Source organism: Lepeophtheirus salmonis, chromosome 8 (genome assembly GCF_016086655.4).
Source record: "Lepeophtheirus salmonis chromosome 8, UVic_Lsal_1.4, whole genome shotgun sequence".
Lineage (NCBI taxonomy): Eukaryota > Metazoa > Arthropoda > Copepoda > Siphonostomatoida > Caligidae > Lepeophtheirus > Lepeophtheirus salmonis.
The window spans coordinates 14955627-14979335 of NC_052138.2; the positions used below are offsets into that span (position 1 = coordinate 14955627).

At 31.3% G+C, this 23709-nt stretch overlaps 1 protein-coding gene across 3 annotated transcripts in view; it reads right to left on the reverse strand.

Moving 5' to 3' along the window:
• The window catches only part of LOC121123500 (uncharacterized), a 303852-nt gene that overhangs the window by 97323 nt on the left and 182820 nt on the right, over window positions 1–23709 (reverse strand). For 2 of the 3 annotated variants that reach the window (XM_071890283.1, XM_071890284.1), the window contains exon 2: window positions 13827–14144. In XM_071890283.1, coding sequence (XP_071746384.1) covers window positions 13827–14144 — 318 coding nt within the window. Of the gene's footprint in view, window positions 1–13608; window positions 13757–13826; window positions 14145–23709 lie in introns of those variants that run through there. The other variant, XM_040718622.2, reaches the window with a different exon arrangement.

Sequence of the window (23709 nt, forward strand, 5' to 3'; positions counted from 1 at the left end):
GTTTTTCGAAAAAAATTTCAAAAAAGAATCATTTATATATATAATCCTGCGGACGCCCCTGTTAATAATAGAAAATAATACTTTGATAAGTTTGCACAGTTTGATTTAATATAAATAATATATTATATTTTTGATTCGTGATCATCAAGTAATTATTTTCCAACCAATTGAATATTTAATGTTCCCATGCTTTTAGACTCACAACAACGATGATATAATTGCAAATTATATCATCATCACTTCTTCTGTACAAACAATATACCTGATTTTCTTATAAAAGTAAAATAATGCCTTAAATGAATAAATAGATGTTGACTCACTCATTTTATTTGTTCAAAAATAAATGAATGAGGCATAAAATGCATTATAAATAAGGACTGTATACCTACGAGTTTTATACTTACGTCTCTAAATAAACCCCACGCCTACAGTGATTCACTGTGTACTGCATAATATCAAACAACAAGGAGAGGAAATTACATTCCTGTAGTTGACATTTGTATGTAATGTTTATACAGACTCCAAAATTTGTTTACATTTAATATATGTACATAGTTGGAAAAAATATGTCCTACCAGTCTATTAGAAAATGGTTGAAAAAAAGGACAACATATATTTTTACTTTCAAAGGATAACTATATAACTAGTGATGCTAATCGGTAGCATTTTGGGCATGTTAAAAAAGATGGTAACCCTGACAATAAGAAGAATGTTTTGCAGGAAAATCAGCTGAGCTGTCATGACGTTTCATTAGATCAGCTACCAGCAGCTGTGATGAAGAGGAAGGGAGAAGGAAATAAACAAGGACATTGGCAAGAATTTCTCCGATGTCGATCACCAATTCTACTCCAAAAAGGACAACCAAATATAACTCTGCAACAAATAACTCCCCATTTATTAAGAGTGCATGCAATTGTACTATGCGTTTTCGTAAGTATCAATAATAGCTTATATTTTGTAGACAAAATAAGTTCAGCCCTTAGAAATTAAATAATAATGACAACAGCTTAGGAAAAGAAAATTCCCTCTTCAGATTGCCGACTTCAATCAAAAGGGTAAGCTAGAAAATGAAACCGATTAGCATCAATGAAAATAATACTATCCACCGGGTATGTTAAAAAAACCGAAAATGAATGTGGTCAGCCTGACCATTTGATTTATATTTGGGAGGAGAGTAGGTAGGTGACATGACGTTTCATTAAATTAGCTGTAAGCAGCTATGAGATGAAGAAAATAAAAACAAAACACCACTCCGTATCAAGCAATGTTAATAGCAGGAATTACTCGGATGGTGATCCTCAATTCTACCTTGAGTCCAAAAAGGATTTATACTTATAAATCTCGAGCACACCCTCATTGTTACTCTTCGCCTTGTGGGCAAAACTTTATAGTCTATCCCTCTTTATTATATCCAGTGAGGCATAAAATATGACCTGCCTGTATGAAAAAGTAAAAGAAACAGAAAATTAGCATTGTATTCCTGACAGTTTATAATATAATGTTTGGGTTGAAAGCAGCTTAGTTGTCAGAACGTTTTATTATTATATCCACTGTAAGCAGCGAGGAGAGAAAGCAAATCAACACAAATCCCATTTCGAATCTAGCCATGATAAAGGCAGGAATGACTCATAAAAATTGACTAGCAACCAACTGATTTTGGCCCTTTTTCCAGTTTTTGCGGATCAAAAACTACGTGATATAATAAAAGAAACGATGGCCCTTCCTTTCTTCGTTTCTACAACTAAATATAATTACTCTTTTGAATGTGCTATGAATAAATGAGTTAATATATTAGGAACTTATTTCAGTTTAAATTTAAATATTTTTGAGTGAATACCTAATCGAATGCATAACAGGGCATCCGGGTAATGACAAAAAAGATGATATATTATGTTGAAAGAAGTTCATATTTAATGAGCTTAAAGAAGAAGGGAATTTAGATAAAGCCCATCAAAAAGTTAGCATCTACTATACTTATCCTTCAAATATCAAGAAACCTCTCATGCTGAATTGCTTGAAATATGGAAAAGAAGTGCCTCTTTGCACCCTCATAAATATTATATATAGTCTTTTTATTTATATAAAGACATTTGAAAAAACCATATTCGTTGGAAATTAGTTAGAAAACCAGGAAGTAATCAATTTTTATTTACTGCTGTGGAAAATAATAGAAATTTGATTATAACTTTGGCAACAGAGAAAGCATATTTGCTCGGAAAATGCTCTCTGTATTCACGAGAAAACTTTGATAATTTGAAAAATGTTTTGGAGGAGAAAAATAAAAATGCTCATGACGCTTCATTAGATCAGCTACAGTCAGCTGTGACAAGAGGAAGGAGAAAGGAATATAAACAAGGACATTTGCTAGAAGTACTCGGATGCCCATGCCCAATTCTACTCTGAGACCAACAAGGACGTTCAATTATGACTATGCAACAATTCTTTTTTTATGAGCACACACGAATCACGCATAATTGAATCTATTTAGGAAAGGATGTTCACTACTCAGGAATTACATAATAATGACAACTCCTGAGAAAAAGAAAATTTGTTCTTCAGATTACCAATTCCAAAACGAACAGGCCAGTAAAAACAAACACCGGATTTTCATAACTGATCATAGCTATTTCATAATTTATACTTTGTGATAAATAAACATAGTAATACGTTAAGCTAAACTTATGCTCATTTTCAAGAGGACAGGAAGAGATTTTCTTGATGATCCCTCGTTGTATGTATATGTGTATATATATTGGCCATATTATTATTCCTACGAAAATATGTTTGGCTATCTATACAAATACAAACGTAGGCTACGCTTTTAATAAAATATACAAAGTAACAAATAAAATGCTACGTAGAATTTTAATATTATGTAATATATATGTTGCAGTTAAAGTAAGAAATCCTTTAATAAGCAAAAAAAACTAGTGCTTAATAACTGAACAAAACCGTTAATGTGACCAACTAACCGGGCATGAACTTGGTGTTCCAGCAGATGGTACGCCTGCATAAAAGTCCTAAGAGTAAGGATGATAGTCTGAAGTACTTAAGAGATAAATAACAGTTGGTATCATATACTTATTTGGCTAAATACAAAATGATTTCAGGCCTCTTTCTGTTTATTGTTGGAGAACAGGTTCTACTGGCAACACTTGCATAATAATATTTCATTCAGCTTCACCCGGAGCAGTTTTTCTAGTATATTTTTCCATAAACTTAGAGAAATTGGGAGGATTCAGAAAATTTAAACGTGTTTTACACGACACAAATAACATTGCTATGTCCAAATTGAATTATTTCCCGCTAAATTCCCCCTACGTCTCTTTGAATCTTATGTTTCTTAAAGATTTTTAAGCTGCTGATGTGATGGGAGGTTTTGGAGTGGTAGATTACTTGCCATAAAGAACAAAATGGGTACGATAAACCGCTAATACATTATACATACTCTTATTCTCCAAATCATAATTTCACACATCAGTACCTCCGTTGTTAGAGACCCGTGAAAAAACGCGCGTTTTCTTTGGCATTATGCACGTAAATAAGCAACTAGATGAAGTTGCTTTGTGGACGATATATACAATACTGCGGAGAAGATGTTTAGAAGATGCAAGGGTGCCAACGATTTTATTTCCTTTTTTTATATAATCTCTTTCAAACAATCAAATTCGCTCTTTAACCACAATTCCAACAAACTTAGTACTCCCTGCAGAAAGTATGGTTAATTTCTGCTGAAATGTACATAAATATATTTTCCATACCATATTGACGTCAGTAATATCTATCAACTTTTTATGTGATACATAGTTATTTAATAAATGAGATCAACTCAATTAACTAAGAGTACAATTAGTATTTTTGTTCTCAAAAATATATCATTTTCAAGGACAATAATATAATCGTGTCAAAGTGATTTAATCCCTTCCATGACGACTAACAAAGAGTATAAATATTAGCTTAGTACTAACAGGGAATTATATGTTCAGTATATCTATACTCATCATCTGTTTTTAGACACATTTTGTTTTTCAATAATGTGTACTTGGGTACTATTTATTAAATTGCCTTCTTACTGTGTGTCGGAAGAAAATTGCTCTAATATATTAAGTTAACAATAAAATTCTCAGAAACAAGACAATCATATATAAATACAGAGGCGTCCAAAAAAAATATATAATAGAGATTTAGTAATGAAATATGAGAACTAATCACAAACAATCATTTGATCTTCAAATATGAGTAGAAAGTACTTGGAATATATTTACAAAACTGATTATACAATTAATATAATAATAAATAATGAACAAGGTCAAGAACATTTAATTAAGAATGGAAACCTTCGCAAAAACAGCGAAAAAAATAAAACGCTTAAGATTGGTAAAGGTTCCGTGTTTTATTAATTTTAAAACTTCCGTGAATGAGAAAATTTCTTTTTTTAATTTTTGCATACTCATTTTCACTTGCACATAATGTGGACTGTAGACGATGCAATAATTTTATCAAACTATAGAAAGTGTAGCTAAATATAAGTATCATGAATATATAATTATTTTTTGTACTGTTTATTTTTTCTGTACAACAGTTAACTTACTACTATCGCTATTTATTTCTATATTCAAATAGTAAACGCCTCTTTTTCAATCCTTTTTGTAGCGCATCAAATTGGTAATTGGATAATTTACTAAAAAAAAACTCTTATTAGGAGATGAAATTTTAGGGCATTCAGTAATGGAAGCTTATGGAATTAATTTGTGGGAGTAAAAAGTTTTCTAGGAAACCGGACTTAATTGTCGTGTATGTAAAATATATATATATATACAGCAGTGTTTTTCTTATTGAAGAATTATGCAATATATAGCATATATAAAAATGAACATTTGCCAAATATGCGTGAATAGCAGCACACAACATACATTAAGGAGCGTGTGGAACATAAATTAAAAGGAGCATCCGTCTTAAAACGGCGTCAAAAGTTTAAAAGTTTTCTCTTCTTATTATGAATTATTTATGTTACTACATTCGCAACCCAGGTATAGAGTTGCCTAGTTACTTAGTTATAGTTTGATCGAAGGAAGACGTGAAGCATTTACTAGTGAGAGTGTGTGTGATCTTTAGTATTACTTGTCAGGGATTTTTCCTTCCGAAATGTTCTTTTAAATTCCATAGTATTCAATATATAGATGGAATAATCGGATATGGAATATTTGCTCGCAGGAGTTAAATCAATTAGTATGTCAACCTCTAACATCGAGAGCTCAAAAACCTTACCAAGGCAAACATCTTCATCGGATAGCCATCATCATTTCAATCATCTCATCAATTCTAATGAGGAACTATATACAGCTAATGAAGAGAAAGAAATATTGGAGCAGGTCTCTAAAACACTCATTGATAAATGGTGGGGCCGTCTCTTAACCAAATTTGGATCTCAATTCCCTGATTATTCGAATCAAATAGAAAAGTGGTTTTCATTCAACGATAATGATCTCTGGCGATGTTTGAATCAAGATGCCGTAAGAATTTCAGGAGTGGAAAAGTGCCCTCATGTCATAGTCAACATATCTGACATTCAACTCTTTAAGATATCTAAAAAGACTCATACCTATTATTTTGAATTATTTTTATCATCAGATCCGGACTATAAATATCGAATTGAAGCCATCGAGGGGTCATCACATACGTTTAAATTTCACTTAGATGACCCAGAAGATATTGATTCAACATTCCTGGAAATACTGCTCGAAAAAGATGGAACGTTTGATAAAGGATTGAAGGGTAGAGCACAAATTAATTTAAGTTTTGTTCATGGGGAGGTTCCTATTCTATGGTCAGATCGTGAAACATCAAGAGTCCATATCGAAATAAAGACGAAAAACCTGAATGTAACGCCTGCTCATGAAGTTGTCCCAAGAATATTAGCTAATCATTTCAAGGAAGTTCTTATTGATGATGCTGTTTTCGATACCTTGAGAGGCTATGTAGACTTACCAAAGTATTTTATAGAATTTTCCGAAGTGAGAGTTGGAGACATTTTATCTGGTTTAGAGACAAGGGTTTATTTAAATAATGTTATAATACAAGATGAAGTTGATGGCAAGCCTTCACCTTCAAATTTTAAATTCAAATTTCCTTTTCTAAACCTCATGAAGGATACTTTAAAAATATGTCTATTCTCCAAAAATAAAAAGTCAGAAGTTTACTCGAAGGAAATGAAGATCATTGAATGGGTGTCACCGATTGGTAAGTGCTCAGAATTGTACATTGAACACATTGCTAGGACCACATATCAATGGACTCTAACGCTAATGGAAGAATCCGTTCAAAAAAATGACTCAATTTGTAGTATGGGGGAGTCTTTGTTCTTAATATTGTACTATAACCGATTGGATACATTACTCAATGAAAGAGAATACACAGAAGATAATAGTGTACTCTTAAAATGGAAAGGATCATTTGATGATAAGCATGAAAATTTACTCAAGGTGTTGAATGTTTTCGATCCTAAGAAAAGGTCATGGGCAACTGAAAAATCAAGAGCACTTCTTAAATTGCATTCAAAGTATCGTTTCAATAATCTAGTTTTATCGTCATTATTCAGTGGAATAGATACTAATGAGCTAGACAATTATGAGTACCTGAAAAACTATATTGATTATGCTCTGTATCACTTATCTTATTATGTAACAGTCGGAAATTACAGTAGATTACCATTGCCGCAGTTGAAATCACTTTTGGCAAACGTTCTCATTTTTAATAATGAAGACGAGTCACACGTATTGGAGCTTCTAAAGCCATACATGATTGACTCCATCATTACTCGCCACGACTTAAATAATCTGAATAACCATAAAATTATTCTTGAACAATCAATTATGCCTTCCATTCGAGGAACTCCTAGACTTTTTGATTCCTTTGGTACAAAATGGATTGTGAAACTTACGGTTATTTACTTGGATTTGTCCTTGCCTATTCTTAGGACAGTTATTACCCATAGTACATGTGACTGCACCAACGGCCTTCTAACATTTAATATCTTTGTTAAATCCAGATCTTTAGCTTCGGTTATCGGTGGTAAGGAAGAGAAAGAGTATATGAAGCGTATTTATAATATTTTCACAGTCTGTCTTGATTCCTGGGTTGAGTGTAGTTTATCAGAAGCCAATAAGCAAGTCACTCGTGTCCTTCAACTTGAAAGGAATCGTCATAAAAAATCAATCTCATCCCAAAATAATAATTATAAGCATCAGGACTCATTAAGTTCGGAAGATGATGAGTATGAAGGGGTATTGGATGGTGCATTTGATATTGAGGGGATTTTTGATACATGCCGTTATGTATGGAACGAGATCCAATGGCCTTTTCCTTCTGGTAACATCAGATTTGGAGCTAAGCTTCTTCAAGGTCTTCATTCCACATATACTCGCTATATTACTGAATTTGATGATATTCTTATGAATTCAGATAACGATCCCACCTTGAATACGGATGAACTAATTACAATTCTTAATTCATCGCATCGATCTGTATCATATTTAAATAAATTTCATTCTGCAATCAACTCTTTGATCGATAAGCACACTGGGGAGAGTGAAAGCCTAGACCCTGAAGTATGTTCGCAAATTAGTGATTATCTTGAAATATTAACAGAAGCAAGTAGAGAAATCGATTCCCGAAATGACGATTTAGTTGAATATTTCTGTCTTTCTCAAAAGCCAATCATATCAGAATATATTCGTAAGCGGGGTATTGTTGGAGATGGATCAGATGAAGACAAGTCTTCTCTTTATTATATTAATTTAACCTTGGAAACACTTTATGCCAATATTGACACTGGGAATCCAAAGCAAGATGAAATGATACACAATAAGATCAAGAGTAGTTTGACAGAACTTCATGAAACATTGGTTTGTGAATATTACAAAAGTCTCAAGAGTGAATATGATCGAAAAGGAAGAAATCCCGAAGTTTTTCAAAATATATCCGATGGTATTCAGCATATGATTGGCTTCCGCCGTACCTTGTCCATGGAGGATAATCCAGATATTTTAAGTCTTAATAATGAACTGTATCCAAGATCCTACAGCTCTGATGTTCTTATATATCAACACTTGAAACATATCCACGAAAACGACGATCTACTCTCATCAAACGTTGTTGGAATTGTAAAGTTGGAGATCACGTCCGAAAGAATTGACCAACCCTCTATTTTGAATGTTCATTTGAAGAATATTCGTGATGTTATACCTCCAGAAGGAAAGAAAAGTTCTAATTTCAGCATAAGTCTTGCCCTTTTACCTTCTTCCAGTTTGCAAAGAGTCCGAACTGGTATCTATGCAGACTCTGAAAATGTGTTATTTGATTTAGTTGGAGAGGAACAACACGAATCTTCGAAACACATTTTTCCCATGGAATTAACTACAGCAGATAAATCTGAGCTATTTTTAAGTCTTGAACTTTTTGAACATTCGCGTACATTACAAAAGAAAACTTTTCGAGGATTTGGACTTGTAGCATTGTCTTGTGAAGAAGAAACACAAGTTTGTCAGGAATTACAGTTACGATCTATGGAAGCGAGTGTGCTGGATGCAGTTGAGTTTCAAGAGCTAATTAAACGCAAGGATAAAATTGCCAAGGACTATGTTTATCGTATGCGTAAATACGTTCACAAGAAATCCATTCTCTTGAATGTGTTTGGTAATAAGCAAGAATGGATACGAGTTTGAAGTGAGAATTAAGAAAACGAAATATTGTGATAGTGTGTAAATTAAACCAAAGTCGTTCTGTTTTTCATAATTCCACGCCCTTTGTAATTTCAATTAATGAGATTGTATATCACCTCTAATACAAGTATACTATTGCATTAAATGTATTACTCATCTCTTGTCTATTGTTATGTACACATAGTATTCTACTAACAATTCCTATGTCATAATCAACAATGTATTTTGCTATTCTCATAATTTAAATATCGTATATATAAATAACGTCTATTTTATTATAATTGAGATTCATTGAATAATTATTTAATACTCATATATTATATTCTTGCTAACTTCTTTTGCAAAATTTGGATCCTTTTATCGTTTGCCTATGCTATAAATATATCAATAAAATTATTTATTCAATTTATCTTGTAATTTAAATTGATTTAAAGAAATACTTAAAATATCATTGATTGTAACTTATTAGTTCTGTCAGGGGGGAACTGGGACACAATTTCACCGGCTTTCCAGTGCGAATTAAAAGGAGTCAAGGACGGCTAGAGTTATGGCAGGGGCGTCCTCAGGGAGAGGGCTGGAAGCACTGTAGTACCCAAAATTAAGGAATTTTTACTTTTTACTAAAAAATTTAATATTTGAATATTTTTTTCAAAAAGTTGATACTCTGAAATTTAATTTAGTTTTTCAAATTATTTTCCAAAAAATTATTTTTTTTTTCAAAAATTTAATTTGTATAAATAGCAATGGATATTTAAAATAAAATTTACAGTTTTTAAATTTGTTTTTCCCAAAAATTAAGTTTTTGTGAATAACTATGGATTTTTAAAAAAAAATTCCAAAAATTTGAGCTTTCGTAATAACTATGGATTTTTTTTTAAATTTCATACTTGAAATTTAATATTTTAAGCTTTTTTTTCAAAATATTAATTTTTCAATTTTTTTTCCAAAAATTTAAGTTTTTGCGAATAACTATAGATTTTTTTAATTTTTTTCCAAAAAATTAAATTTTCTGTGAATAGCTATGGATTTTAGAATATTTTTCTAAAAAATTAAATTTTTTGTAAATGGCCACGGATTTTGATTTTTTTTTTTTTTTTTTTCCAAAAATTTAATTTTTTGCGAAAATAATCTTTGATTTTTTTTTCAAACAAACCCCCCCCCACCCAAAAAAAAAAAAAATCTCGCGGACGTCCCTTTACAGATATAATTTTTAAACTGTGTGTATGGAGAGAATAGTTTTTTCCCTGACAATAAATATTTTTTATTCATTAATTTAAAAAAATAAGAGTATGGGTATATTGGCCAGTCTATATTTGTTTGGTTAAGTCTAATCGGTCCGTTGACGGTTTATTAACCCAAATAAGAGATATATATACATATATGACATGCATTCAGAGCATTGAACATATTTTGCAAAAAATATTCACGTTTTCATTTGATTCAATCTGAAGCGGACCTATTATATTTTTATTAGGTTACATAATTCAAATTTAATTTATTTTATAACAGAATAATTATAAAAGGAGAAAACACATCAATGACGTCATAAGAGATCTATTTTGTATTTGTTAAGGAGACCGACAAGTGCGATTGGATTGGATGGGACCAAACATTTCTGTAGCGTACTCCTCGGTCCTAAATAAGTACCTGTACAGTTAATATTATTGTGGCGTGACAAGGCAGATTACCACACTGGAACCATATTAGACCGAGAGAGAGAAACGCGTGGAGGAGACTTAGTATATCAATAGAAAATAAGGTTGTATTAACATAATCATACTACCAAACAATGACTCGCCTGTCAGGATACTTTTGGTATTGATCAATTAATGTATTTCTATGGGTATTGATGAAACTCGTTAGCATTTTGAGCATTATAAAAAAAAAGGAAAATCAACTTGGTGACCCTTACAATTTGAAGAATGTTTCGGAGGATGGTAGGTTAGCTTATTTCATTACATCAGCTACAAGCAGCTGTGAAAAGGTGAACAAAGAAATAAACAAGGATATACTACTCTGATGTTGATCCTCAATTTACCAAGGACTTACAATTATATTTCGCAATAAATCCTCAAGGTTACTCTCCGTCTTTTATGAGCACATAAAAATGTTTAATCAGTTTTTGTATATATTATTATATAGTAGAAAAAAAGTTCACTCGTCAGGAATGAAATAATAATGATCATAACTTAGAATAATAAAATACACTCTTTAGTTTGACAACTTAAAAAAATCTAAAAATAATTATCTATACATCACAATAAAAGTACACTATATATACATAATAACTGCTTACGATAATCAGAAGGGATTGAGAAGGAGGACAACCTCTTAGTCTATATACACAACATAGGGTCTTTTCAACACAGAGCTTAGAGCTCAAGGAAAGGGACCATTATGGATAATAATGCCATATAATTTCATAAAATCTGAGGAAACGAATAAATGATGCGAATTCAAGTTGTTTTAATGTCAATGAATATTTAGGTTAAGTTGATGCAATTTTACCAGCGGCTACTGTAACCCCCCCCCCCTTTTAGACTAAATTTAATATTTTAAAATTTTATTGCAAGATTGTGGGACTATGACATCACCCTGGTATAATTTGCACCCCCCACTTGCAAACACATTCCGGCACCACAGAATTAGCCTAAAGAGAGGTGTTACCAATTGATCACCCTAAAGGTACTGGTATTTCCCCCAGTAAATTGACATAGAATTCCGTAATTTGATATTTATAGGAATGCAAAATGCTAGATTTTCCACGAAATAGGAGCTGTATATATATACAAGTACTGTATCGCGATAACTAATTAATAAACAATGTAGAAAATAAAATTGCAGCTGAAATCCCTTGATAAAGCATGCCCATATGTAATATGATTAATTAATTTTCAATAATAAAAACAAGTATTTTGCAGGAATACAAACGTATAATGTTTCAACTAGAATTTGTACATTTTTTTTTTTTTTTTTCTTCAAAATAAATTTAATTAATCAAATAGACAATAATATATTACTGAATAGTTTTATTGTTAGTGTATTAAATATTGTTTATATAGGTAGGTGCAAACTACAGTCCCTTTCTCCTATTTCATTTTAATGTACATAAGTCATAGGTACGTCAACTTGTGACTGTGTATCTTCAAGATATGTCAACAATGAATACTACTTGTTGTTGATTCAAGTGGAACATCTGGACTCTCAAGTTTTGAAATCAGTTTGACGTGGGATTTTTGACAGACTTAACCTGAGCTGTTTTAATCTTACTATGTGATGTCATCTAAAGTACGACGTCATTCAACTGTGCTCTTGATCAAGTGTTCGCTACCATATCATTTTTCCAAATCATTGAATTTTTGTTTTATGCTGACGAATATATTCGTCAATTGTCCTGTATAATAATTTAGTCTCTTTCAATAAAGAAGGCAAATATTGCAAACTTTACGAAAATATATGAACATCCTTAGCGAATGTGTTAATAATTTTGATAAATTATTTATTGACTGGTGACTTGGTTGGAACCTTGTATGCCCCTAGGAGAGGGGCATTCATTTGAAACATTGTGTTTCTCAATAATATAATTTAAACTATTTAATTAATGAAGCAGGTAAATACAATTGAATGCGTTCGATTGATTAGAAATTGCAACCTATTGAGATAATAAATCTATCCATACAGACACTTTATTTTTATGAGTAAGTTGTTTTTTTAAATAAAAGATCGTTTTGTTTAATTTGTATTTGTTTTGCTTGGCCATAGTCCATGACAATACTAAAAAATATCTTATGACACGTTATTAATTGTATTGTGTCTTAACCTTTTCCCTCTAAAAACAAACAGAAAAAACATCCAAAATCAGTTGGTGTTACTGGATTTAGCCAATTCTTCCAATTATGTAGTCATTATTTCATTATTGTTGTTATAAATTGTTCCCAATTTAACAAAAGTTAATTTGAAATCAAACAATCAACATTGTAAAGAGTTGAGAGAGAAAAAGAAGCAGAAAAATCGATAGGAGACAGTCATAGAAAAATAGATACATAGAGATGAAAAGTCATTTTTCATGGCAGTTTGGGATAGTGATTTTTTTTTTTTTTTAATATAAAGGTCGGGTAGAATATTTCAAGTGCTATAAAAAGAGATTGGTTAGAGATGTCCTTGGTGTAAAAAGGAAGGAAGTTTGGACTATTCAACGTTAACCATATTCATTGGTTGTTTTTATTTCATCATCTAAATTAATTTAATTGGTAAATCTAAACAATATCCCAAAAGGAAGAAAAAGTTATATTCCTATAAAGATGATTAACTCGTTATTTAAGTGTAATTGTCTATATTATTTTTCTACGTCACGGCGTAACCTCATCAAAGAAATTATATCTTCTATTTGGTTGTCAGCTGTCGATGTTTTTCAGTGTTCTTAACGTTGATTGGTTGAATTAGAATGAGCTCTTCTCAAGAAACTATAGAATAATAATTCTATAGTTGGGAAAATTGGGTACTACTAACTGATTTTGGGCCTTCTTTCTATTTCTTTACGAAGGAAAGGTAATAATGTTGTGCATGACTTTGTGAAGCCGTTGTTATGTATAATTTAAACGACTTTATTCCCTTCAAAATGACGTCATTTTAATATTATTGTATTTTGTTGATGAATGTTATATTTGCCCTCGCACGTATCAAATAACTAATAGTTATGAATTTGTTATATCTATGTATATAATATAGTTCATATTTTCTTCATTCTCAAAATATACTCACTCCTTAGTCTATATAATTAAATAAATCGATAATCATTTCCTAAACTATCATCAAGGGAATCGAATACACTATAAATATAAATTTTCAATGTAATTGATTAATTTATTTATTTCTTTAGTCAGTGATGATTATATTTTGTAAGGCTTGCTTTATGAAATTGCTAAGTCTATATAAATTGCAACAGATAAAAAATATCTGTCTAGCTTCTTTAATACCATATAAATAGATAATCTCGTTGTACGGAACTTTTGTAAATTTAAAGTCAACAAAACCTCCTTAAATAAAAATTAAAATATGTTCTTATAAACGTTAAACTTCCAACTTAAAAGAATCAAAATTTCTTACCTCCTCACTTATTTGAAAGGCCTTTGCAGCATGAATTGCAAAAACTATTTTTTCACGAAGACTCTCATCCTCAACATTAACATTATTTGGGTCTAACTGGCAAAACTTATGAAGTAACATATCTCCTGGGTAAACTGTGAGCACTTCCTCTAGTTTTCTTGGTCTTAAAAATTCAACCAAAGTTCGTTTCGAGAGTGGAGATACGGGTAAATAAGCAGAAGAATATCGTCTTGTAATGCTTGGAGGATGACAGCCATAGAAATTGCGCTTCCATCGTCGAATCGGTGTGGTTGGTGCTGAGAACTCTGAGTGGATCATCTGTGTAGAAAATAAATAGATATTAACCTTTTAAAGAATCGGTGGATTTATATATACATACAAAATCATATAATAGATAAACTGACTTGTTTAGAAAAGTATTTTAATCAATAAGGTGTACCCGTAAAAATTTGTTGTATCATAGGATTATTTTATCATTTTTTATGTTAGAAAATGCCCTTTCAGCAAATTATTTTTTTATTCATCAGATGTAATCATCTCCAGTATGTTTCATAAATATTAAATGTTCTTATCTGCTCCAAATTGAACTGAAATTTGTAGAAACAGAAGTAAAACTGTCAAAATTTACCATGGTAGAAAGGTACCTAACCGTTAAAGATCCTTTAACTCTATCTATGACCAAGAGTAGAGTACATTTCAATTAAATAGAAAATAAACAAACACTTTTCAGGTTGCCAAAAACAACAAAATAAACACGATAAATATACTTTTTTTTTACAGCCTTCCTCTGAGTATGAATATGTAGATCTCAACGTTACAACCTCACTAACACAAAAAATTACGCCGTATTTTGTAGTCAGCTCCCCATTTCTCTACTTTTGAATTTGAATGAACTCTTATTTAGGACGTCATTACCTTTATTATATCACACAAACTTTCTTCCAAAAACTCCCTGGGTAGCCAAATACCAAATCATACCAAATGCAATTTATCTCTGATATACTCCCAGGCTATCACTGTCATATTATATCTCCACCATTTTTAAAATGAATTACATAGTCGTAACTACATTTCATAATATTATATTCCTACTTATTATTTTATTCAATAGTGTCGTATAATATTGCTTGGTAATACTTTATTAGAAACGTAACATTACCTTATTATTTGTGTATAATAGCTAAAATTTCTTCATGGAAATAATAATTAAATGGTCAATATCTACAAATATATTTATGTGGAACCATTACGAGGGATCCACAAGAAATTGCATTCCTGTTTTTTTTAAAACAGAGCATACGTACAGAATAACTTATTACTTCGTTTATTTATCAAAAAGTATGAATTATGAAAAGCCATGACGTATCAAGTGAGACAAAATAGATTGGGGCAGGATGATCTTGGTTTGAAGAACAAGTTTGTCTATTGAACGAGATAGGTCAGTTCTATTCATTCAGGGGCATCCGCAGGATTATATAAATATATATATATATTTTTTTAAGGGGGCCTTTTTTTAGAAAATAAATTTTTCTTAAAAACTTTTACCACTGTCTTCTCATTAATTTTATCAAATTCCAGAATGATAATTTTTCCTAGATCAATGCAAAAATTTCTTCATTGAGAGGGGGCTACAGCCCCTCCGGCCCATCCCCTGCAAATACCCTCTAATTGAATTGATCAAATGATTGGCCATCACAATATCCCAAAAGCAAGAAAAAAGTTAATTATCTTGGGGCCTAAATTTTATAGGAATAAAATATAAAAATAAATATTACCGTAATATATTTCGTAGCGCGTTATATTACTCCGTTACTGCCTAATGTAATACATTATAGTAACACGTTGCTTTTGTAACGCGTTACGCCCAACACTGCACAGGAACTGGGAAGATTCATGGAATCAGACTCTAAGGATGAAGCATGTCGGAAGTTATGGTTTCATGGGAGGATTTTGAAATAGTATTCCTTATGAGAGAATGATGCTTACTATTGTAATTGCTTTAAGTGAATAATTAATCTACAAATTAGCTTTACAAACTGTTTGTATATTAATACCTGACAATCTGACATGTCCTTACTTTTGTTTTAATATTTTGAATTATTTTTTATTAATAGATTAATTATAATTCATTAATAGTAACTTGTTTCAATCATAACAATATATGAAATTGGTGTAAATTGATCAGTCGTATATAATCTTCTTGTCAATTACTTTGTATTGGGAAAATGGAAGAACTTGATAACTACTTACGTAGACAATCAATAAGATGAAAGTACAAAATTTATCAGAAAGATATGGTCTATGTACTATGTAGTCTAAGGACTATGGACATGGATGGCTACATTTGGATTGTATATTTTGGACATTTGGAGTATATTCCCTCCTTATTAGATTGTCATATATCCGTCCCTCGTGCACAAAGATTAAATAAAATAGAAAATTCAGCTTTTTACGTACCTTATATTTAATTTATGAAGAACTAAACTATTAATTAACTCTGTTTGGATTTAATTAAAAATTTATTTCTAGATATTTCTTATGGAAACTTTAAGATCATTTAGTAATAATACAGTACTGCACCTTTAATCTTATAATACTCTTCAAATTTTGTGTTGTCGTTGACTTATTCCAAATCTAACTTTTTTTAAAAGAATCAAATATTGATTTCCTCAAAAACGACCATACAAGTTTTCTTGAAACACTCAAAATCGATAAATATACATGTACATCAATCAAAGTTAAACAGCTTTTAAAATTTTTGGGGACGATTTTGACGAAAAAATCATGTTTTTACAACTTGTATTATATCATTCGCAATATATTATGGGATCAAAAAATATAAAAATAGTTTTGTAAATGCTATAGTTTAGACATTTATTGATATGTACAGGGTTGGTTTTTTAAATCTAGAACAAGTTTACACCTTTATATCTTGGCAATCCTGACATCTGTGTTTCTAAAAGATTGAGTTGACAAAACTATATAAGAAAATACAAAAACCTTGAGATTTCCTCGGAATACGAACGCCATGCTACCATTATTGTGTGCTTCCGTGTTGGTCGCACGCCCCAAGAGATTATTGAGTTTACAAAGGTGCCCAAATCAACTGTATACGAACTGGCCATGGCTTTTTAGGAGTCTGATGGGTCAGGAACATCTGCAAGGAAGACTCATGGTCATTTTGAGAGCAAAAAGCCCACTTCAGACTCTTTAATATTTTGGGCAAAGGCAATGTGAACCTTTTGGATTATTATATATGAGGAACCTTGGAGAGAGTCCACTAAACGTGTACATAACACTGTTGGCTCCTTGCGGCTTTACATTCTCGAGGCAGTGGCCAAAATAGACAAAGAGTTTCTCATTAAGGCCTGTGCCAGGTTGGAGGCTATGGTAGAAGCTTGAGGTGATTGGTTTGAGTGATTGACTTCACTATGAATCCGGTCATCTAAGTGCAAAATATTCTTGAATTGCTTAATTAATTTGGAGAAATTAATAGTTTTTTATGTTATCCTTAACTTTTTTGGATTTAAAATCCCCCCTGTATATATATGTTATATATATTTGTTGGAATGAAATTATTTTTAAATAAATATTTTTAGATTTGTATTGATCAAAATTATTAGTCAATTCAACTTTTTTTCCTAGAAATGAATATATTTTATTTATAAATATGTATTGTACAATACAAAGAACGTTCAAGACTGTTTTGATAGCAACTTACCAATAGTTGAAAATAGGGGATAAAACTTTCCTTAAAGAATTGTGTCTTACAAAAAAGGTAGTTCCAGCAAATTATGCAGCAGAGAAAAACAATTATTATTATTATTATTTTGTGAATAACTTTTGATTTTTGAAATTTTTTTCTAAAAATTTTAATATTTTAAAATTAAATTTGAAATTTTTTTTCTAAAAAGGTTAATATTTGCAAATTAAATTTTTTTTGAAAGAATTGTTTTTTTGGATTTTTTTAAAAGAGTAGTGAATTTTGAAATTTTTTGGAAAGATTTAATACTTAAAACTTAATTTTTGATTTTCTTTTTGTTAAGAGTTATGGATTTTCGAAAAAAAAAAAAAAAAAATTCATTTTTTGTGAAAAATATGTGGATTATTTTTTTTTCCAAAAAATGTAATATTTGAATCTTAAACTTTTGAAATTTGTTTTAAATAATTTAATTTTTGGATTTTTTTTCAAAAAAAAAAAAGACCAAGCACCTGCAAACGCCCTTGACGAGTGTGTGCTCATGAATGAGAGAGAATAACGCTGTGGATTTGTGGAGTCCCTGGAAAACATGTATTATTAGGGGTGTGTCAGTTCTCATTTTTCGGCCCAATCTAGTCCATTCTTAGCCATATCAGTCCTTGAGACTGTCGGTCCTTCGAACTGTCTGTAATAGAACTGATTAAAAAAAGATAAGTTGAGGGACGTAATGAAGAAACTAACTTTATAAGTTTTTAGGACTGAACTGGACAGGATCGAGAGTGAGCAGTATGGGCCTGCGGTGATGTAGCTTCCCCCTCCCAAATTAAGGAATTTAATATTTGAAATACTAAAAAATTTCCATATTTTTTTAAAGAATTAAATTTTCTGTGAATAGCTATAGGTTTTTGAAATTAAAAAAATGAAAATAACTTTGAGGACACCCCTGAATGCTCAAGGCATTTTCAATACACCTTCTGTTGAGTTGTTTATTATTATTTTTTATAGATTTTTAATCTTTATAAAAATGACTATGATCTTCATTTTAATGGTAAGCAACTTTTAGGACTTGATGGACAAGAACAAACACATGCCTATTTTCATTTTTAGGTCTGACGGGAGACAGTTTAATCTGTTCATTTTTCTCTTACATCAGACTAAAAAATTCATAGCCATAAAATTTATACCCACAGTTGTATTATACAATACTGATCATTGTCATAAAAATCAAAAATTTACTAAATGACTTCTTTTTGTATAGAAAATACAACTTTAAAAACGGCTTATGATTGTTTTACAATGTGTATTCTTAGGCCTTGCCCATACGCCAACGTTTCCATAACATAACTCTATTTATTTTATTCGTATTCAAAATGTTATGCGTACATGATTAAGGAATCTAATTCATCCAAGCCGGTTAAGAATGTTGATGTATTTGATAGGAATCTTATGATTACATAGTAGACAAGTCTGGGCACTCGTGAAAGTAACACCTCCGTCTAAAATCAGATTGAGTTATACATACATCTCAATTTGTTTTTAAGTTATGGTCGAAAGAACATTTTTTACACTCTCCTTTACCTTGACCTGTAACCTCTCGAAATTTATGGCCTTTTACTGTGACCATATATAATGTTTGTACCAAGTTTGATCAAGATCGATTTATAACTTTTGCCGTAATCCTAGTGACTAACTAACAAATAGAGGCAAAAACATCACCTCTGTTCAACTTTGTTGTGGAGGTAAAAAGGCTTTTTTTAAACTAATTTTTTCTCTTTAAAAATTAATATGTAAAAAATAAATGTTAGCCGTTTGAAAACTTTTATTTTTCTTCATTAATATGCATTCATATTCAAAGTACATGGGCTATAAGACGACTATATTAAAAGTTTGATGTGTTGGTTATATAAATTGTTGAAATATTCTTATGGTTACTATTCAAATAAGTCATGCTAAGTTTTAAGTTACTCTGTAAAACATAAATTAGGAAAGAAAAAAATAGATGACAGGTTTTCAATGATTCTTTTAAAAATGTGTTTTTCTGACTGACAAGTTTCTAAGTTAGCAAAAAGTTTTGGGGCAAGTGTTGGGTATTCAGACTAATAACGAGTATAACTCTTAATCCTCTAGTAGGTTTTTACCAAACTCGAAAATACTCGAGCAGTAAAATTCAGCTTGCAGCACATCCCTAATAAATATACTATACACTTCAAGCATGTTTTTTTAGCAAGAGTGGAGTCCCAAAAAGGTTTTTAGATTAAAAAACGATAGGCCAGTCAAATGAACACACTAAGCTACCAAACAATTTTATTAGCCAAACTTGCCGTTTTCATGGCCAAATTTGCAAATAAGATGTCAAAGATATGTTGATCGTGTCAAAGAGAGTCAAAGTTGATGGAGGAGAAGTCAAACAGATTTGAAGAGAGGTCATTCTTGACTCAAAAGTATAAGAAATTTTGTATAAAGCGTTGAAGGAGTCTTATAATTTTACTTTTGGCTATCCCAGCGCCCGGACTTCAACAAGTCGGACTGAAACATTTCGTGGTTAGGGAAGCCCAAAGCTTGCCGAGTCCGCGAACACAACATTGCCGACCTCAAGTCCTCCCTGTATTTGGAGTAGAAGAAAATGAGCTGCAGCTACATTTTACATCTGTGTGTGGCCTTCCGGTTCTGCTTTGACCCTGTCATTCACACAAATAATGTTTCTGTGTATAAAGCGTTTTCACTTGAGGTCACAAATTTTATGTCGTCCATTTTGGGGGCTTATCAACCAAGTTTTATAACAATCAAACCCCTTTTTTGAACTATTGGATGACAAAATGGGACCAACAAATAAAAGGACTTAAACCCTACTGTTTACCAAAAATGTATCCCTTTATTGCATTGCCCTATTATATATTTGACCCCTAAATGTATTAAAAATATGTTATTATATCGTTATACAATCTTATTTCCATATTGTAGATAAAATTAACAATTATAATGCAAAGAATATGATATTTTTCTCTAACCTTAATTAATCAAAAAAAAAAAAAAGTGGAAATTTAGCCATTTTTTAAAGGATTTTCAATACATTATACTTTTGATTTAGTTCAATTATTGTCATCAAGTAATATTAAATACAGGTTTTAAGTTTTCAATTAATAAACCATTTCATACACCTTTGTTTTAAAAAATCAATTGATTTTGGTTTAAATTTTAGCTTCATCAAAAAATCCTTCCTTTGCCGCTATAACTACATTACATACTTTTGGCATTCTGGCTGTTAGTTTTCAAGATAGGCAGGTGTGATATCATTTCAAGCATTCTTCCATAGAACTTGCATTCAATGATTGGAATGTTGTTGTTTTTTTTAACGACGAACACTTAACTCTTAAAATGAGATTTTGGTGTTCTGTTCCAATAGTATTCACAAAAAAGTTAAAAAAATTCAAACCTTTCAGGAACAAATACGTCTTCCCGTCTGATGCCACGATTGTCAGTATCATCGCAGAGGTTGGCACTTAGTCTGGCTTACCCGTGGCACCTCATCGACCATGTAAGTGAGGTAGGGGCCGTTTCTGTAGTTTCTAGACAAGTTACACTTTTACTTGTCTTGTTGCAGTGCTAGGCGCAAATCAAATCGGCTATACTTTGCCTTTTGGCCTCCATCTCGACAATGAATAAACCGATTTCAGTCAGTTGTACGTAATTTGAAAACTAATGTTCAACGAATTATTGTGTTAAAAAATATTGAAACCTAGTTCTTAAATGAGGCCTCCCCGACACTATCAAAGTGGAAGTCGAGATTTGCTGTCGTACAGTGTATATGTTTATGATTAGAACGCGGAATAGAAATATTGGGTGAACACTGAACGAAAAAAAGCCACAAAAAAAAACATGAACGATACAGTAAAATAGCGGAACGCTTACAATTCTGAATATATCTGTAATTGAAATGTCAGTCAGTTCATTTCGGAGCAATACAAAGGTAAGAATTGAGAATGCCCACTACCTCTAAAGGACCATGTTCAAAAATGATTTCGTAAAGTATACATATATGGGTCATTTCATGATAAATTTTTACAAGGACATAGGTTTGACTAAAATTTGGTATGTGGTATTATTGATAGTGAACCAGCCCAGAAATGAAATTTTGGATATGTTACTCTTTCAAAACTCTGAGTTTTAATAAATATTTGACTAGCTATATAACGTAAACCAAAGCAATGAGAGGGAAATATAATACACCAATAAAAATCTGTCAGTTAGTTTAACAAAATTTATGGTATAAGGGTTTTTTTTAAATTCTAAGAAAATCCAAGTCAATTTCTCCTTAAAAATTTAAGGTCAAAAACTACTGCCTTAGCTTACTTTTTATTTATTTAATAAGACCTGTGATTTAATGTACAAAACATTTACGTATAACATATCTATGGAATAAAATAGTTTTTCATCATAATTTAAAGTATGAAAAAATAAAATGATTAAAATATATTTATCACCTATACATAATATTAGGTTAATTAATATTAGTACTGAACCTTTTTCGCTCGATGTCTTTGTTGAGCTATATCTCACTATTAATATATTGCATAAAAAAACCATAAAGTATGCTTAAAGGTTAAGCGTACACTTAAAAAAGTTTATTTACAGTTTTGTACTTGGTGAACCAAATTGTGTGTTTCAGCGTTTCAAAATGGAAATAAAAAAGAGGAAATTCGATACATTCTTCATTATCACTACAAGCAAGATGAAAAGACGGAGGAAGGGGCCAAAAAATATTGTACTATTTATGGAACGGTGGTTCCAACGGTTCCGTTCTGATAATATGTACGTCGAAGATGAGGTATGCACTATCAACTATGAGCTGCTCCCATCCGGCAAAACACTCAATTCGGACTTATATTGTCAACAACTGACCAGATTGAAGCAGGCGATCGAGCAGAAGCGGCCAGAATTGGCCCATAGAAAGGGTGTTGTATTCTATCAAGACAACGACAGGCCACATAAATCTTTAACGACGCGCCAGAAGCTCTGAGAGCTTTGATCGGAGGTTCTATTGCACTCACTCTATAGAGAAGCTTATGAAAATGAGCTGGTCCAGTTTTTACCAATAGGGGCTTATTACTTCACCTATTATATATAGAAATATTTCTTTAAACTGATTTTTATTCTTATGAGTATCTCTTTTTTCCTTCCCCGCCTACCTGCATTTGACTTCATGTATATTCTTCACTTCCATGCACTGTCCCTCCCTATAAAGGGAATACAATGCCCCAGCCTTGCATAATAGTATTAATTACCAAATTCATCATCCTTTCACACCCTACTTACATTGTTTCTTCATGACAAAAAACAAAAACAAAATTAACATTACTTTTCTTCATCTAACTAAACAGCTTTTTAACATTGTATTATACTTGCCTATTATTGTTTTTACTTACGATATATCACTAATCAAATATGCATCAAAATGCTAATTTCTTCATCTTTAAGGCTTCAAAACGAAGATTTGGATAGAGCTACATATCTAAACATTCTACTCAAACGATACCATTTAGTAAATTTTAATCCATTTCCTCGTTAAAATTTATAACCGAGTGACTCATTTATATATAGAATGACACTTATTAGAGAGCCCAGTGTACAATTATGCACAAAACTCAAAATGAAATAATTATTGAAGGGGGAAAATTGTACAATGATCGAAATTTAAATGGTTCGTACTTCTTTTTTTCTTTTCTTATTCGGGGGGTTCAAATCAATTTCTTTCATTTAAAGTGAGAGACTTCCCCCTTCATTTACGATCAAATGATCAATTCTTAGTCATATTAAGCTGTCTGCAAGAACAATTTTTGTTACAAGAAATACTAGTATAATAACGTCGTCATCTGTGATGTCTCAAAACAACATCTTGCGAGGAGAAAAGTTTTGACATGGCTAGAAAATATCATCAAGCTAGCAAGTGCATTTCATCACCTTGTTCATAGCTTTGAACGCCACGAGCTTTTTTGTCCTCTTGCGACCTCAACTTTTAAAAATAAAATTTGATGAGAGCCGATGATAGCTATATAAAATTATGCCATGCTAAGGCACCTTCGAACAACTTGATAGAGAGGAGGATATTCCAAATTTCCGTCATCTCATAGCTGCTAGCTGCTGATCTAATGAAACGTCATGTCAGCTATATTCATTAATATGTAG